The sequence below is a fragment of the Anser anser genome (genome assembly GCF_964211835.1).
Source record: "Anser anser genome assembly, chromosome: 8".
Lineage (NCBI taxonomy): Eukaryota > Metazoa > Chordata > Aves > Anseriformes > Anatidae > Anser > Anser anser.
In genome coordinates, this window is record NC_139728.1 from 12,698,108 (window position 1) to 12,716,291 (window position 18,184).

The window sequence follows — 18,184 nt, forward strand, 5'->3', positions numbered from 1 at the left end:
GACATGCTACACCTAAATATTGGGGAGCAAATCCTACAAAGATATGGAGCACTGTACAATACCGTGGTTCTCTGTGCCCTCTTTCTTTTGCTAAAGCATATTGCAAAATGCTTTAATCTTAATTTGTTGACAATAAAATGTTTTAATAAATAGAGTTGGGACCAATGGAGTGTTTCAGGTTGTTTGCAGAGAGCAGTCCTGAGACTGGGCTTTTGATATCAGTCACCTTGTGCTAATTAATTTCTTACCCTCACAAACGGTAGCATATGGCCAGTGTGCACATCTCTTCTTGGGCTTTCATGAGAGAGATGCATACTGGTCTAAACCCAACATTTTTGCTTCTCCTGCTCAGTTTATTCTGCTTCAGTGACGGACTTCAGAGGAGGCAGGTTAGCCTTCTTGCTCTTTAAATGCTTGCCTTGAGCATGCTACACCTGCTTGTTTCATAGTAGCTGTGTTAGCAGTTTTGCCAGAGTCTTACACCTTCAAATGTGTCTTGTCCCAGAGTTTCAGATCTGGGCATTGTTTTCTGGATTGCTCTGTGGGCGACCTGGATCCTTGAAGTTTAAATACCTGTTCCTTGTCTCTCGTTACCCAGATGCAAATGCAACGGTCACGCAAGCGAGTGTGTGAGGAATGAGCTTGGGAAGCTGGTCTGCAACTGCAAGCACAACACCTTTGGGGTCGACTGTGAAAAGTGTCTTCCTTTCTTCAATGACCGGCCGTGGAGGAGAGCGACAGCAGAGAGCGCCAATGAATGCTTGCGTACGTGTGACCGTGCCTTGCACGAAAATTGCTCATGGTTTTGGTCCGCTGCCTCTGTTGTCATGCTGGTCTTGCATGGTTTTAAGGCTCAGCTCCAGTTAGCCAGTGCTAAGGGTCTTGAATACAGTTTCCCCAGTGGTTTAGGAGTACACGTCCAATAAACTGCTTGTAGGATTTGTGCTCTCAAGATGGAGATGCTTTAAATCCTTCTTAATGCCTCTGGAAGTATCTCAGGTTACAGAGAGCCTTCAGTGTGAGTTTAGATAATGTAATAATCTAACAAACGTCTGCCCGCATTTTCAGAGGAAGAAGACCAGAGCTTCCCTTTGAGGCAGACCTTGAACTGGAATGACCAAATGCTGTATTTTATCTGGCATTTACACAGAATGTCCTGCTTGTTCTCTGATGAAGCGCATGGCTGCAGATGGGCTGTTACTGTTATCATGTCAGCATTCAGATTCTCCTCAGGGATTTGCACACACAAGGCACTCTCAAAATGAGCTCAGATTCCTGTCCCAGAGTATAAGCTGATGAGAAAATAGAGCAAAGTCCATTTCCTTGTGCTACTCTGAGCACATCCAGGTCTTTTGAAGAATGTTGCCTTGGGTTTGTCATTCCTGTCCTGTAGGACCTTTCTGGAAGATCCGTAGAAAGGGAGATCTCCTTTCTGGAGGATTGGAGTGACCTTTAGGAAAGATTTGCCACAAAAATATAGCAGTTTGTACTAGAAAAAAAACCCTACATTTAGTATGCTGGAGTATAACTGTCCTTTACAAAGCTCGCTTAGTATTCTCTGACTTCCTCTTGCCTTTGGATTATTGGTTTTTAGTTACTTGTAAACTGTTTCATCCAGTTTCAAGACTTGCAACAGTTCTGGGCTGCAAATGCGAATCTCTAGGACCAAATGCCAATTCATTTTTCTCGGTTTTGTGTCTCAGACCAAAGCTTCTGCTAGTTTACTTTATGGGGAAGCTTTTTCAGACAGAAAAGCTTTCTTCCTGTCTGACCTCTGTGTGTGCTGATAGTTCCCAGCTGTCTGGTGGAGACCTGTGGCTTCCCTTGACAGGCCAACGAAACCCAGCTCTCCTGCTCCCTGAACAGAGGAAATCTGTGGTCTGCCTGCTCCCGGAGCAGAAACTCTTCGTGCAGCAGGGGGTTAGCCCTTACTGTTATCTTCTGGTGCTTGTTTGCGTGCCTGAGATCGGCGTTGCTGTGTGGGAGGCAGCACGGCGGCTGCAAGTGGCAGCCCGGCCCGAGGGGCCGATGCCGGGTATCTTCCAGCCCTGCCTGTCCGTGGTCTCGGGTGCTTGGTGGCACCGCCAGTCGCTTCCCTCCCCTAGGGGACGGAGGGAATGAAGTGCTCGAGGTCTGTGCTGACAGCTGGTGTAGCTGTGGGCTGGTTTGGTTCATCAAGCCCGTTTCATCGTTACAGCCTTGTACCTGCAACCGCTGCAAAAACACGTTTTTTTCCTCTTTCTTCTCACTGTGGCACAAATGTCTTAGGATGGTTAAAGGTTCCTCCTCCGAGTTGAATAATCAGCTTTGTGTAGTGGGTCTTGTGACTGCTGGGCTCCGGATGGCCGTGCACACTACCCACGGATGATACCCTTTTCCTGCAGCTTGCGACTGCAACGGGAGGTCCCAGGAGTGCTACTTCGACCCCGAGCTGTACCGCTCGACAGGCCACGGCGGCCACTGCATGGGCTGCCAGGATAACACCGACGGTGCCCACTGCGAGAGGTGCAGGGACGGCTTCTACCGCCTCGGGAGCGAGGAGGGATGTCTGCCCTGCAGCTGCAACCCCGTTGGTAAGTAGAGGCAGCAAATATTTGTGCATGGAAGTTCATGCAAGCTCTTCTCTCAGTTTTGCAGCTGATGGCAAACTGTAGGGGTAAAAAGAGGCTTTTTTTTCTTTTTTCTTTTGGCCTACACAGGAAATGTTTATTGGGTTGTATTATGGTTGAAATTATCCTTGGATCTAACTGGGGATGGGGTGGCAGGGGCAGATGGATCACCACTGCAGCATTTCCTCCTTCAAATGTGCTCTAAAATAGTTGTCTTTTTTTTTTTTCACAACTGTGTATGTGTTACCCTGGACACACCCAGCACTGAAGTGCTCGTTTAAATTCTTAACAAACAAGATTATGCGAGTGGATATTTCTGGAAGTTGTTCATACTGAAGAATGGTAGTGAGCATTAGCAGCATCAGTTTCTCCTACTGAGTATCTAAGCACTGTAAATATAAACTGCTGAAACCTTAAACACAAAAGGGGGTGAGGAAAAAAAAAAGTCGAGTCAAAATATGTAGTCAGGCTCCTTTTTTAAAAAAAAAAAAAAAATCGGAAAAAATTCTGGCAGGAGAACAAATCTTTTGTAGTCAAGGGAACCACTTGACCTGTATGGAGCAATCCCATAACTACACCAGTCCCACGACAAATACGGGTGAAGGAAACAAAGGGTAACAGATAGTAAGATATGATGTGAGGTTCCAAAATAGAGTAGCTGGAATAAGTAATTGCTTGTGGCATGCCCTAAAAGCAGCCAGCGAGAGGTCTGGCAGGGTATGTCTCCTATCTAATTTGGTCAGAGAGTTGCACAGTTGTGAAACTTTTGACCAAGAAAGGCCTCTTTCTTCTCCCTCTGCTCTCCCTGGTTCTTGTGTCTGACCTTATTTTACGGCGTGTTTGTGCACAGGGTTTGTGTCAGGGAGTGGGAGAAGCAATGAGGTGATGTCTCAGGTATTTAAGGATGAATTTCAAAGGGCTTTATAATTTAGCCATCAGCTTGTATGCCATGGCACACTGCCACCCAGTGAGTATTTGAAGGCCCTGAATTAGTTTAGATGTTAGTTTTTCATCTGATTGCTGTTTTTTCCTACATATTCAATAGTGGGACTGCAATGGGGATTTAAACTCTGCATATGGTGAAAGCTTTGTGAGTTCTTCTCTCTTTTCTATCCTGTCTGACCTAATCATCTCACAACTTTCTGCTTTGCTATAATCTTCTAGTGTGGATCAAAGTGGAAAGAAGCAACTATTTCTGCATTTTAATATACTTTTATCCTGGTAGTTAACTCTCACAATGCTGACAAATTCTAGTCTGCTGGCTGCATTGGTGCTTGGGAAAATAGCATTTTGTCTGCCTCAGATTAAAGAAACCTGTGCTATTGTATGTGCAAGTCCCTTTCTGCTTTTGACTAGTACTTTTGAGGAATGTGTCCTGTCAAAAATGAGATTTTTGCTGTAGAATTTATTAAGGTTAATAGTGTCACGTGCAGACTCTCTCTGAGGAGACAATTCAGTCTTTAAATCCAACTTGGGAGTCAATGGAGAAAATTGGAACATGAGGGAGAGAAGAGGTCAGGATATCTCCTGGCAAAGGGTAAATGATGATTAGGAAGAACACGGGATTTAGGATATAAAATCTCAGAAAGGATGTGTTGCAGGGAAAGAAAAGGCAGGGAATTAAATAGGCAGGCAAAGACAGCATTGAGGACAGAAGAGGAATAAGGAGGAGCATGCAATGAAAGGGTAAAGGTACATATAAAAAGGGTAGTTGGAAAGAATACTTAAAGCTGACAACAGATCTGTTTTTGGAAGAGTAGGTAAAGGTTTGTCTCTTTAGACTTGCTGTGGAAAAACAGTGAACTGTAAGGCATCGCTCATCAGCTTGAAGCTATGCCTCAGACTTCTGTGTATCTTGCACACTTCATAGAGCTGAAGAAAATCATGAGCTCATACAGTTCCGTGGGTCTGTTAAGGTCCCTGTCCCTCGTTTCCCTGCAGGCTCCCTCAGCACGCAGTGCGATAGCTACGGCCAGTGCAGCTGCAAACCTGGTGTGATGGGTGATAAATGTGACCGGTGCCAGCCAGGTTTCCACTCGCTCTCCGAGGCTGGGTGCAGGTAAGGGGGAACTGCTGCTCTTTGGTGGAGGAACCTCTGTCTAAAATTAAAAACAGATACCTTTTCAGGGCTGTGCGGCTTTAATGAATTATCCTCTCTCGTCTCTCTCAGGCCCTGTTCTTGCAATCCTGCTGGTAGCACAGGTGAATGCAATGTCGAAACAGGACGGTGTACTTGCAAGGACAATGTTGAAGGCTTCCACTGTGAGAGGTGAGTTCTCTTCCTGTGGCTTTGTTTCAAGAATGAGAAATATTTGAGCAATGGCCTGGAGTAAACATCAGGAAAATTAATTCTTTTTCCTTCGCATCTGCAGATGCAAACCTGGGTTTTTCCATCTGGATCCCTCAAATCCAAGAGGCTGTACCCCCTGCTTCTGTTTTGGACACTCTTCAGTTTGCACCAATGCCGTTGGCTACAGCATCTACAGCATCACCTCCAGCTTCCAGTTTGGTAAAATTGAGTCTGTCTTTGTATCTCAGGTTGGGCTGTAGACCAAAGCATGAGAAGCGATTAAAATCCTGCTCTTTTCCTCCCTGTGCGGGATAGCAAACTTGGGGCAGGCAAGTACAGGATCCCTTTCTCGGAAGTGCTGAGTTACTGAAGTCAGTGGGAGCTTCCCTGCCTTCAGGTTGTTTGTTCAGTTGGGGTGGAAGGAATTTGCTGCTTTGGCCTCAGGCACCCACTGTGTTTAACGTACACCTCACAGTTTTAAGTAGATATTGAGATGTACAATTTTGTAACTTTGGTGCTGAGAAGAGGGACATTTTCTCAATTTTAGAGCTGAATCAGGAGTTTGAGAGGATTATGATCGTTGTAGATTCTGGGTTAAATGGCTCTGAATAAAACAGGTGGGTTTCTGATGGATGTGTAAGCTGTGCACAAATCTTTTTTCATACAGTCAGTTTCCTGCATACAAATGTTTTCATTCTGCATAGTCTGAAAAGAACATATTTTTAATTAAAATTCCAATGGAGAACAGCTCTTATGAAGGCTGAAATTTGCATCAAGTCATAGATGACTTCAAGTTTTCCAGTTCTTTACTGAGGCTTTTAGAAATAAAGATGTTGAAAAGTATTTTTTGTAGGGCTCAAAGTTCAGAGGGTTCAAGTCAGCACTCCAATAACTGACTCAGGTCAGTTAGTACCAGTGTATAAAATACTAATTAGTTATATATAAGCAGCTTGCAGTATGATGCGAGTAGTCTGTGCAAAGCTGCTCCTTCAAAGGGTGTTGATCCTTGTACATTTGGTTTTCAGGAGAGGACGAGTGGCGTGCTGAACAACGTGATGGCTCAGAAGTCCCTCTCCAGTGGAGTGCAGAGACCCAGGATATCTCAGTCATCTCAGACAGCTACTTCCCCATGTATTTTGTTGCACCACGTAGGTCATTCAAGAAGCGAGGTTTTCTGCGCTTTCTGTGACCTTCCCATTCTCTGTCCCCTGACTGTAAGGATTTCTTCCCATTTCAGGCAAGTTCTTGGGCAACCAAGTTTTGAGTTACGGTCAGAACCTGACCTTCTCCTTCCGCGTGGACAGACGAGACACTCGCCTTTCCGCAGAGGACCTAGTGCTGGAAGGGGCTGGGCTGAGAGTGTCGGTGCCTCTCATTGCCCAGGGCAACTCCTACCCCAGCGAGAGCCCGCTGACCTACACCTTCAGGTGAGCGTGGTCCCAGCCCAGCAAGAGGCTGGAGCAGCTGGGACCTACCCTGCTGTGCACCCTGCCCTATCAGCTCTTGAGAAAACAAACAGCATTAATTTGAGCTCACAAGAGCAGTCTTATCAGGTTAATTTGAAGCTCGCTGTTCATCAGTGTTGCATAAGTGTATGCAAAGTATGTGGCAATCGCATACCATTGTTGGAAATGGTGCTTTAAAAGGGCACAGCTGTTAGCATCTGAAAGCTTTGCAAATGATGCATGGCTCTTCTCCCTAGGCTCCATGAGGCTGCCGATTACCCGTGGAGGCCTGCTCTGTCTGCATTCGACTTTCAGAAGCTTCTCCACAATCTGACTGCCATCAAGATCCGTGGGACATACAGCGAGAGAAGTGAGTCGCTGAGCAGAGTGTCACAGAAAAGAGGGGCAGACAGGCCCATTTGTCCAGTGATCCAGTTGTTTTATTGCAGGACCTAGTCATAAATAGCTGTGTGGACTTATTTGGCAAAGCCATGTGGAATTGCTTTCCACCTGGCCTTGCAGTGCAACAGCTTCTCTTGGGCTTTCTGGAGAGGGGGTGGGCAAGCAAAGTGCTGCCTGTGAGTCTCAAAATGAGCACTCATTACCTGCTGATGCTGCTCTGGGGAGCAGACGTGGTTCTGTGCTTCTGAATGTGGAGTTCTGCTGTGTTGTGCAGCCAGTGTCTTCCAGATTGGTAGTAATATGTAATCCAGAGTCATGAAGGACATGGTAAGGGAGATGTAGAGAGTCAAAAATAATTTCTCCAGGAACAGTTACCTTCCCCCTGTTTTCTGATCGTGCCTTGGCAGGACAAGTGTGGAGGACAAGGTATTGAAAGCACAGCATGTGCTGAACATGTTCAAAGGTATCCCGTGATGAGGATTTATGAAAACCAGGCACTAATTAGGGGCAAAAATATTTGAATCTTTAGGTATTGCCATGTGAAGGATTTTCTGAGTTTAAAAACAAGTATGTACAAAGGACAAATCTGTGTTTGGGGAAGATGAGGAAGCTGCAAGTGTTTTGAGTAGAGGTTGCTCATAAAGAAGAATGCAAGGTGGTGAAGAGGAGGGGGGAAAGGTGTGGAGCAAGCTGTCCCTATGGCACTGCAGCTGTTGCTAATAACACAGAAGCTGGGGGCTCTGCTCAGTGCTTGAGAGCCACCACAGCGTACAAACCTGGTGCTGTAACACACACTGGCTATTGTGTGTCCCAGCGCAGTTCTGCTCCAGGGAAGGGGCTGGGAGGAGAGGGGGGGAAGCTTTCAAATGCTGAAGAGTTTGCCCTGAGGTATGGTTTACAGACACTGCTTAAGGAAGGTGTATTTAAATTGCTGGAGAGATGGTCAGTCCTCCCTAGAAAGGCAGGAATTGTTTTCGGTATTTGATTTGGAAATTGAAACCATATGCATGTAAAGCATAACTTCTTTTAGCTGACAGTACTTACTCATGTGCTGTTCTCAGCGTCCTCCTCTGGCTTGTCGTCCTCAACTTTCTAGTGCTGCACATGCCCTGTGTGAGCTATATTGCATCTGTCATCTGTCTAAACTTCCCTGGAGGATTTTGCTTCTTGATTCACCTTATCAGCTGCAAACCTGTCTCTTGTGCAGTTCAGGTGCACTAGGTGACATGCTCATGAAGTATTTCCCCTCTCTGGTTCCCAGGTGCTGGCCACCTGGATGATGTTACCATCACAAGTGCTCTCCCCGGGCCCGGTGTGCCTGCGGCATGGGTGGAGAGCTGCTCCTGTCCAGCAGGGTACGAGGGGCAGTTCTGTGAGCGCTGCTCCCCTGGGTACCGCCGAGAGACGCCCGGCCTCGGGCCCTACAGCCCCTGCGTGCCTTGCACTTGCAACGGGCACAGCGAGACATGCGATCCCGAGACAGGTAAGAAGGGGTGATGGGAAAGGGAGCAGCCAGGGGGCTGTTCTCCTTCCTGTGTTGGATGAAGAATAAAAAAAAATGTGTTCTCTGTTCCAGGTGTGTGCAACTGTAGGGATAACACAGCAGGGTCGCACTGCGAGAAGTGCAGCGATGGGTATTATGGAGATGCGACAGCAGGCACGGCCTCGGACTGCCAGCCCTGCCCGTGCCCCGGCGGCTCCAGCTGTGCCATCGTGCCCCGCACAAGGGAGGTTGTGTGCACCAGCTGCCAGGCTGGCACGACAGGTGAGTCCTTACCAGAAAGGGCTTTGTTCTACACCCCATGTGCCTGTGGACATGTCTTCTACCAGTTCTGCTGCTGTGACCCACAGTGAGTGGCACTGACAACTGCTGTGTCTCCAGGTTCAAATACAGTTTACCTCTCCCTTCTTCTAGACCTATTTTCTCTCTCTTGTGAGGCTCAGGGCTGAAGAACTGTTCTTTGTGCCCTTCTCTTAAGATCAATAGGGTAACAAAGATTTAATCTGTACAAAGCCCAAACATTTCTCTGCTATGTATCTGAGCCATGCTAGCTTCTGGTACAGAGTCTAGTACACATGATTGTGTGGTATTGGGCTGAAAGTTTGATAGATCTAAAAGAGCCAGGAAGGATGGGTCAGACTGAAACAAAATTAGAAGGTGAGCCTATTTGCCAGCCAGAGGCACCTTGGGATGCTTGCAGAGAGAGGGCCAGTGTCCTGCGTGGAAAAAGCAGGAAGGCTGCATTGACTCGTGAATACCAGTCAAAAAGTACGAGACCAAATTTATACTCAACAGTTCTAAAGAGAAATATGTGAACAGGTGCTGCTCTTTTTTCTTAATGATAAACCGTGAAGTCTGAGCGTGTACTTGAGTCGTTAAGTGGAGCCTTTTGTTCTGCCTGCCAACAGCAAATAAGACTTAAAATGGTTGGCAGCTTCAGTGCTTCTCTGTTGATTTTATGCTTGGCATGAAAGAGTCCAAAGTACAGAGTACCTGTAAATGCCTTAAATGCTTAGGAAAGCCCCTGATCAAGCACGCAGACACGCTATCTAGAGCAGCTCATGGGAGTTGCCACGGGTGCCACCACTTGGTGAACTAAAGCAGAGCCTGGGGGCCTGAGTTCCAAGTCCCTCGCAGCTCAGGCTGCTCAGTAAAAGCCCACCTTTACTTGTAGCTGACAGGGCCACAGGAGGGTCCCTCCTGACTCCCATCTTCCTGTATGTGGTTGTGGTGTGGTGGGAAAGGTGAGGGGAAAGATGGATTGTGTGTGTAAGAACTGCCAAAGAAACAGCTTTTAGCTGGCTGGCAAGGTTGTGTCTGCAATGAGCTTTGGGAACTGCTGGCTTGGATGCTTTGTGGCTGCCTGTGGAGGTTCAGCAGGTCTCGTTGGCCATGTGGCTTCCTGAAGCAGTGGCGTCCCACTGAGTTCTACCTACTTGAACTCTTCAATTAACAACAAATTACAGCAAATAGGACTTGAGGTGATAGGAGGGAAGGGGGAAGCTGAAATAATTCATAATGCAAAGTTCCAATGAAAAAGGGTTAAATCTAGAGATTGAGAGGGATTCTTGTGTAGTCTTGTGCACCTTCCTGGTTCCTTCACAAGGAGAAAAGGGGAAGAAGCTGAGGAGTGTACTTTTTGGGGGGGCTGCAGAAGGAGGCCAGGTGAGACTGCGGCAGTGGGCTCTCTGCTGTAGCATGTGCACTTCTGTCCCGCCCCAGGCAAGAGATGTGAGCTGTGTGACGATGCCTATTTTGGGGACCCACTTGGTGAGAACGGTGCTGTGAGGCCTTGCCGCCTGTGCCAGTGCAATGACAACATCGATCCTAACGCTGTGGGGAACTGCAACCGCCAGACGGGCGAGTGCCTCAAGTGCATCTACAACACAGCCGGCTTCTACTGCGACCGCTGCAAGGACGGCTTCTTTGGGAACCCCCTGGCCCCCAACCCTGCCGACAAGTGCCGGGGTAAGAGCCTTTCCTCTCACATTTAAAAGCAGTTTTGTCCCTGAGGACTGCCTTTGGGTGATGCTTCCCATTCCTTTTCTTTTTGCAGCCTGTCACTGTAATCCCTATGGCACTGTGAATCAACAGACAAGCTGCAATCAAGTGACGGGGCAGTGCGAGTGCCTCTCACATGTCACCGAGAGGGACTGCAGTGCTTGCGAGCCTGGTTTCTTCAACCTCCAGAGCGGACGCGGCTGTGAGAGGTAAGTCACCTTGGCATGGGGCAACGAGCCTGGTTTTGGAGGGTCTGTGTTTAGCAGGTGGAGGAACGTGATGTTTGTCACGAGTAACTGGTGTTCTGTGTTGATGCTGCCAAGGGTGGAGAGGAGCAGGAGTTAAGGGGCAGCTCCAAAGGCTGTACAAAAAGCTTGACTTATAAATAGCTTTTTAAATAGCCTTAAATCAGAGTTTTAAATAGAAACGTGTCACGTGGCTGCATGATCGTTGGTAGCCAGGGCTCGTGGGTTCCTTTTTTAGTGCAACCACCAAGTGACCTTGCATGGTTCAAAGGCTCGGTGCCTTGTCCCATATCTGCACTGCAAGCAAAGTCACTCCACTGGCATGGAAACTTCCAGCTGTGCTCACTAGGGCTCCTTCAGAGGTGCTTCACTCATGCCTGCTGTCCGTTGTCACCACCTAACGTGTGGCTGTGTCCTCCAGGTGTGACTGCCATGCACTGGGCTCCACCAACGGCCAGTGCGACATACGAACAGGGCAGTGCGAGTGCCAGCCTGGTGTCACCGGCCAGCGTTGTGACAGATGCGAGGCCAACCACTTTGGATTTGGCCCTGAAGGCTGCAAACGTAAGTGAGATTCCCTGCAGACGGTCTCAGTTCACAGATCCAGTGTTGAGGAGCAACATACCTTGTAAACATAATTGCAAAAGAGTATGGTCCAAACTTTTCTCCTCATATCCCCACCTTTCAAGAGAGGAAAAAAAAAAGTGAAGTTGGTTACAATGAAATGGGGTAAGAAATTAAAATGTTTTGTGGAAGAGGTAATGGCAAAACTGTTAATACAGTTTGACACGAAATGAATCGTGTCCAGCTACACGGTGTGCCTTCCCATGTGTGGCAGCGCCCTGCTGGGGAGCAGGGCTCTGGCTGTGGGTTGGTGGGTCCCCTGTTGGTTTGCAGGGAACGGTCTGTAGCTGTAGGGTATTTCTGCATCCTCTCAGCTCTGACTGAGGTTTGACTTCCCTGCAGCGTGTGACTGTGACCCTGAGGGTTCGCGTTCCCTGCAGTGCCGGGAGGACGGTCGCTGCGAGTGCAAGGAAGGCTTTGTGGGGACCCGCTGCGACCAGTGTGAGGAGAACTATTTCTACAACCGGTCGTGGCCAGGCTGTCAGGAGTGTCCAGCATGTTACAGACTAGTGAAAGATAAGGTAAGGCCACGAACGTGACCGTTTGGTTTCCAGAGTCGGTGCCACGCACCATACCTACATGCCCAGCAGCAAATATGTTGACTGCTCCTCGCTCCGTGCTGTAGCTGTGCTCCATCCCTCTCGCGCAGGTGGCAGAGCAGCGAGAGAGGCTTCAGGAGCTAGAAAATCTTATAGCGAATCTGGGTACTGGAGAAGAAACTGTAACTGACCAGGCCTTTGAGGAGAGGTTGAAGCAGGCAGAAAGAGATGTCACGGAGCTGCTCCGAGAAGCACAAAACAGTAAAGGTGAGTTGAGCCGATCAGGCATGGACTAATGAAGAATGAGCTCTTTGCTTGATGTGCACATTCCCTTAGGATGCAAAGCTTTTATTTTCAGGCCTGTACTGTGCATTAGGGTAGACAACTATTTCGGGTAGTGCTGAGACTGTACGTGTAATCACTGAAACAACGAGGGCTGTGATTTACCCCTGGTGTTCCCTCTGGTCTTTATTTAAGCAAAGGAAAATCTGCCTTTGTCTCTGTACAATAGATAGAAGTCTTACCCTCTTCTCCATGTGTAAAGGAAGTTTACTTGCATTATGAAGAAGCAGAAGACTTTCCAGTACACGGATGGGTACATCTCTGTGTTGCTGTAGCTTTCACCAGTAAGAAATGGTGAAAATGTTTATAAATTTGCTCAGATACCTTGGGATAAAGCGTTTCTTGTTGGGATATCATCAGTGATTAGAACAAAATCCTACTGCCAAGTTTTATTATCCCACCATAAAGTGTATAATGGTCTGAAAAGTGCTGTTATGGTGGCCTGTAGGTGTTTTTTCTGTTAAACTCTGCTTCAAAGAGGTTCTTTACCATAGGATATCTGTGAGCAGGGTATTTAGTAATTTGACAGTGGTTTTTGATGAGAGGTTTTTAACACGTAAGTTGATGTGTATTCTGGAGAAGAGCAACTTGAAGAAGACTCCTGATTTGAAACCACTTCTGAAAAATTTGTCCCCTTTGTGCGAAACTGGGAAAAGCTGGCAAAAATCTGACATCACGTGTCATTTGCTTGGAAAGATTCCTGCTGGTAGTGGGAATGGTTCCTGAAACTCTTTTGAGTTCTAACTGGGGTAGCTTTATGTTCCCTGCTTAGCATCCACACCTAGATAACAGTAGTCCTGAGTAGGAGATCAGAGAGTGGGTGTTGTGGTAAGGTTTAGGGGATGGATTGGGTTTTGTGGTGTTATTTTTTCTTTCTTTCCACATCTTCACTCAAGAAAAGACAAGTTAAATGCAGATCCTACCCTTGCAAAAAGCCCATGTGATGTTTATTTGTGCTTTTCTATTTGATGCATTTTTTTAAAGGCATTAAATGTGCACATTCAATACATAGGATGTGCTACAAGGTGAAGAGACAATGTATTTGTAAAAAATCATAATTTTGGAGGCATGTGGGCTTCTTGTGCTTTATTTCTTAACAGTGCTCTCACCTTTTCAAAAATAATTCCTTCTGGTCCTGAGGCATGTATCTGTGCTTTATGGCTCCATTATTACGACATTGTTATGAGGAGTTACCTGGTGGTCAAGAATTTGGTTATTTTGTGTGGGCATAGGTTCTACAGATAGAAGAACCAAGGCTGGGTTGTTTGTCCTCCCCAGTCCAGAGGGATGCTGAAAGCTGGGAAGAGTTGGGGTGGATTTGCTGTTCTGCAGATCTTCCAGCTGCTCTGTCTGGAGGCTGCACCTGTCTCAGGGGGGAGCCACCATTGCCCAAAGAGGAGGACAGTGTACTGCCCTTGTAGTAGTTAAGATAAAAAAGAATTAGCAAAGCAGATGTTTCATACCTTATGAAGAGCAGCTCTGTTGTCTTTTTTTAATCAATGATAGAGGTGAAAGATGATTCTGAACACAAATCTCCTGTTAGAGCCAGTTCAGACACCCAGCAGACTGTCTCACTAGTAGTTAATGACTCTTCTGTGCATTCTGATGATGGCTTTGATCTCAAGCTAACTGATTCATGAAACTGCTTTGCTAAGTCCCCTTTCAATAGGGGATTAATCTGCCAACCTGTTGCCTGCAAAGGTAAGCTGCTGCTCCAACTTCTCTTCCTGCTGTAATTAATTTTGCTTCCTCTTTTGTATCGTGTCTTTCAGACGTAGATCAGGGCCTGATGGATCGTCTCAAAGACATCAACAGCACACTAGTGAGCCAGCTCAACAGGCTGAGGAACATCCAGAACACGGTGCAGGAGACGGAGAACTTGGCAGAGAAAGCCCGGAAACGGGTGGAAGCCACAGAAGACCTGATCACGACAGCTTCTGATATGCTCGAGAAGGCAAAGATGGCAGCTGACAATGTGGTGAGTGTGCAGTGGAGATCCAGTGGGGCAAGGAGAGGACAGGGCCTTTCCTTGCTGTGCTGTCTGGGTGTGTTTCTCTGCTCTTTCTCTCTCTTGTAGCAAACTTGCTACGGAAGCATCTTCTCCTTTACTCAGTAATGTGGAAAACGAAGGAAAATCTCAGTTATCTGTCATAAATTGCATCTTAGCCCCCTGCTCAAAGAAAAATATTAAAATAAATAAATAAGTACCAAACCATTTGTTTTTAAGGGATAGCTGCTAGTAGAAACTGCATGAACTTAAGAAGAAATACAGAGGCCAGAAGTAGGTTAGACACATCTCAAAGCATTTAGATCATGACAATAAATGTTTAAAGCACTGATGAATAAAAGATGGTAGTAGAGCTTCAAGGTATTTTTTCTTTCTTTTTTTCCAGTCCATTACACCTCCGGAGTCGAGTGGCGACCCTAACAACATGACTCTGTTGGCAGAAGAGGCCCGTAAGCTGGCTGAAAGGTAGCCTGTGATGCTGCACGCTCCTCCCAGCCCACATCAGTGCCCTACAGCCACCTAGAAGAGGGGGGGGAATGAGGCTTGGTCTGGGTGCATGCCTGTGTGTCTGGGCAGACGCTGGGTCTGTGCACTAGGGACACGTGTGACTGTAGTGGTGCTTATAGACTGGTCTCGTGGGTGCTGCTGGAGTAACGCCTGTGGTTGCAGAGATGTTCTCAAACAGCATCTTCCATTGCAAATGTTGCAGCTGTGCAAATCTGGGTGAAGGAAGGAAAAATAGGAGAAAATAAAAACTTGGAGTTGAGGATAGAAACTGCTGCTTGACGATTCCAATGGCATTATTTTTCTTCTGTAATCTTGTCCAGACACAAGCAAGAAGCGGATGAGATTGTTCGCGTAGCCAAGGCAGCAAATGATACTTCCACAGAAGCGTATCAGCTGCTGCTGAAGACCTTGGCTGGGGAAAACCAAACTGCGAATGATATTGATGAACTCAACCAGAAGTGAGTCAGCAACAGAAAATTGTTTTTATTTCCTGGCTTTAGAGCAGTACTTAAGTTTAAGATGCCTTTTTAGCATTTTATGCTTTAGATTTTACGACAGTTGTCTTTGTTTTAGCCTCTCTACTCTTTCAGTAAGTTTGAGTCTACTAAAAAATGTATAGGGTAACTGGATCTGTGTTTTGTTCTTTTTTGTTTTTTTGTTTTTGTTTTTGTTTTTTAATTAGATATAATCAAGCAAGGAACATTTCTCGGGACCTAGAGAAACAGGCCAACAAGGTGCTTACAGAGGCAGAGGAAGCTGGAAACAAGGCCCTTCAGATCTATGCTAATCTCACCAATCTGCCCACCGTGGATTCCACAGGGCTAGAGGTACATGAATGATGAAGCATCATATGTAGCGTTTTGTAAAGACAAGTGTGGACAATCATAAAGGCAGCACGCTAGGTTGCAGGCATATGTTGTATGTACTCTGCTAATGTTACTCTGCTTTACATCTGTCTGTGGAATTTTCATCCATCAAGGTATCACCGAGACGTCTATATTACTCTTTATGCAAGAGATTAACAAGCAGGAAACTGCAAACATAGACCCCTCCCGCAGTCTCTGAAGTACAAAAGAAGAGTGAAATGTTGTTTGTCAAACATCATGGCTTGCAAAAAAAAGTGCAAAGAATCTGGTCCCTGCTGAAGTCTGCAGAGCTACTCCCTTTCCTTCACTCACTGTAGTAGTGCAGACTTTCTTATGCACAAAACAGTTTGCATCCCCTGTCCTGCACTGCACAGACCGTTGTATTTGGAACTTTTAAGGTGTATCGTTACAGCTATAACCTGTCATCACTTCTGCCTGTTTTAACATTAGAAATTATACTGTTTCGTCACCTGTTCAGAATTTCTTTAATGTTCAGAGAATCTGCATTTGTTTCTGATTTCTGCGTGCAGAATGAAGCAAATAAGATCAAGAAGGAAGCAGAGGAGTTAGATCAGCTAATAGCAAGGAAGCTGAAAGACTACGAAGACTTGAGGGAAGACATGAAAGGAAAGGAGCTGGAAGTAAAGAACCTTTTGGAGAAAGGGAAGACGGAGCAGCAGGTCAGTTCTGTTTTGTGCAGGCTTTTGTTCCCTGGGAGGAAGAAGAAACAAAAAAAAGAAAACAAGTAACTGCCCAGGTGTGAAAGACTTGGCCTTACTCAGTCATATCTCAGCAGTGTTTGTTACTTACACAAATATTGAGGAATGGTCCTGTGAAGGAAATGCTAAAGCCACTTCATTGTGGCTATATTGGAGAGTTGGTATATTTGCCAGGTGTGTATTCAGGATGGTGTTCCAAAGTACCAGAATTTACTGTGGTTTCAGAGGAAGTATTGCCACTCACTTAGGGGATGACTGCAGTTCTGTATTGCAGTCATGTTTCGTGCTAAATGATGCTTTCTGAGAGGCCTAGATGGTCATCCATCAAACGGTAAGAGTATGTTGACAGATGTCTTGTCTCCTTAGACTGCAGACCAGCTCCTGGCTCGAGCGGATGCAGCGAAAGCCCTGGCTGAGGAAGCTGCTCGGAAAGGCAACGGCACGCTGCAGGAGGCTAATACCATTCTCAGCAACCTGAAAGGTAAAGAGAAATCACTTGCAGGGAATCCTGTAATTCTTCTCAGAGAGGTAACTCTGCAGTATAGCCATCTCAGTTAAATGGGTCATGCTGTTGCCAGTACCCAAGTGTTGAATAGATTCTTCTGGCTTTTTTAAAGGAAAATGGAAATCTTTCTAGTGACTAGAAATCTCATTTTTGTCCAGCTTACTTATTTAGCCTGAGATGATGTGTAACGGGGTGAGCTGCAAGCGTATGCACCCCCATGCCCCAGTTTGCTGTTCTTCCCTCTAATTTCCAGGAGGCAAAGCCAGGGTAGTTTGGTCAGAGAAACATCCCAAAGCTCTTCTGGAGCAGACGATGAGAATCTGTTTTTCCCTTTCTTAGATTTTGATAAGCGGGTGAACGATAACAAGACAGCAGCTGAGGAGGCACTGAAGAAGATTCCTGCCATCACCCGGACCATTGCTGAAGCCAACAATAAGACACGCCAGGCAGAGATGGCGCTTGGCAATGCTGCTGCTGATGCCCACGAAGCCAAGACTAAAGCAGATGATGCTGAGAAGATTGCCAGTTCTGTTCAGAAGGTGAGACCCTTGCAGTTCTGGAGCCAACCCTCCTGAGGTATTTGCGTGTATTTGCATAAACTCTGTTCCAGAATGCTCCACGCCTTCACTGCCTGTTTCCATCCTCTTCCCATGTTGGCTGTAGAGTGCTGCTGCTACCAGAGCCGAAGCTGACAAGACTTTCTCTGATGTGACGGGGCTGGCCAAAGAAGTGGATGACATGATGAAGCAACTCCAGGAAGCAGAAAAAGAGCTGAAGCGGAAGCAAGATGATGCTGATCAGGACATGATGATGGCAGGCATGGTAAGTGACGCTGGCAGCAGAGGCAAGAAGATGCTGTCCTGCCAGTGCAAGCCTTCTCCCGCTCCCCTGCTGCCCAGTCAGCACTCGGTGCAGTTAGTATTCTCTATCTTCCAAATTTTAAGTGGAATTGCATGCGTGAGACTAGTGAAGGAGCTCCTATGAACCTTGCCATAGGTTCATTACCGGACTTTGAGAGGCAGTTTCCTTAACATAGTACTTTTATTTTAACAGAAACCTGACTCTGTTCTGACTTTTCATGCATGAAAAGGAGAGGCAGCTGTTTCATAAAACCTACAGAGTTTATTGTGCTCTTGTTTTTTTTCTTTTTTTAACCCTGCAGGCCTCACAGGCAGCCCAGGAGGCAGAAGACAATGCAAGAAAAGCAAAGAACTCTGTGAACAACTTGCTTACTGTCATTAATGATCTTTTAGATCAACTAGGTAAGGCCCTCCTTATGTGTGCTATATTCCTTTGAGTGTTTTCCTGTCTCCTGTTTGGGAAGCGCTGGCAGCCAGCGTTGTGTGGTGCTGTGCCATGAATCAAATAGTTGTTTTTTTTTAAGTAATTTTTTTTTTTTAGAAATTGGGTTTGTGTGCTTTTGGCAAGTGTTTTTTTTCTCTGGGGTAGCATCAAAGCTCATTGTGCGGTGTTCAGTACTGCTTTCCTGCAAGCTGAGGACTATTGTTAAGGCATTGGAGTGTGCAGCCAATTCATGTGGTCCTATTTTAATGCAAAGATGGATGGTCTGATGGAGATCTT

General features: G+C 46.4%; 1 protein-coding gene across 1 annotated transcript in view; it reads left to right on the plus strand.

Moving 5' to 3' along the window:
• The window catches only part of LAMC1 (laminin subunit gamma 1), a 63,719-nt gene that overhangs the window by 42,578 nt on the left and 2,957 nt on the right, over nt 1-18,184 (plus strand). The window contains exons 4-27 of the mRNA XM_083846133.1: nt 599-765; nt 2,385-2,573; nt 4,551-4,668; nt 4,780-4,878; nt 4,982-5,118; nt 5,925-6,047; nt 6,137-6,326; nt 6,602-6,714; nt 8,008-8,229; nt 8,323-8,511; nt 9,970-10,215; nt 10,304-10,457; nt 10,915-11,057; nt 11,460-11,638; nt 11,767-11,923; nt 13,771-13,976; nt 14,392-14,471; nt 14,834-14,971; nt 15,196-15,340; nt 15,910-16,059; nt 16,465-16,579; nt 16,943-17,142; nt 17,267-17,425; nt 17,766-17,865. Of these exons, the coding sequence (XP_083702259.1) occupies nt 599-765; nt 2,385-2,573; nt 4,551-4,668; nt 4,780-4,878; nt 4,982-5,118; nt 5,925-6,047; nt 6,137-6,326; nt 6,602-6,714; nt 8,008-8,229; nt 8,323-8,511; nt 9,970-10,215; nt 10,304-10,457; nt 10,915-11,057; nt 11,460-11,638; nt 11,767-11,923; nt 13,771-13,976; nt 14,392-14,471; nt 14,834-14,971; nt 15,196-15,340; nt 15,910-16,059; nt 16,465-16,579; nt 16,943-17,142; nt 17,267-17,425; nt 17,766-17,865 (3,719 nt within the window). The remainder of the gene's footprint in view (nt 1-598; nt 766-2,384; nt 2,574-4,550; nt 4,669-4,779; nt 4,879-4,981; nt 5,119-5,924; nt 6,048-6,136; nt 6,327-6,601; nt 6,715-8,007; nt 8,230-8,322; nt 8,512-9,969; nt 10,216-10,303; nt 10,458-10,914; nt 11,058-11,459; nt 11,639-11,766; nt 11,924-13,770; nt 13,977-14,391; nt 14,472-14,833; nt 14,972-15,195; nt 15,341-15,909; nt 16,060-16,464; nt 16,580-16,942; nt 17,143-17,266; nt 17,426-17,765; nt 17,866-18,184) is intronic.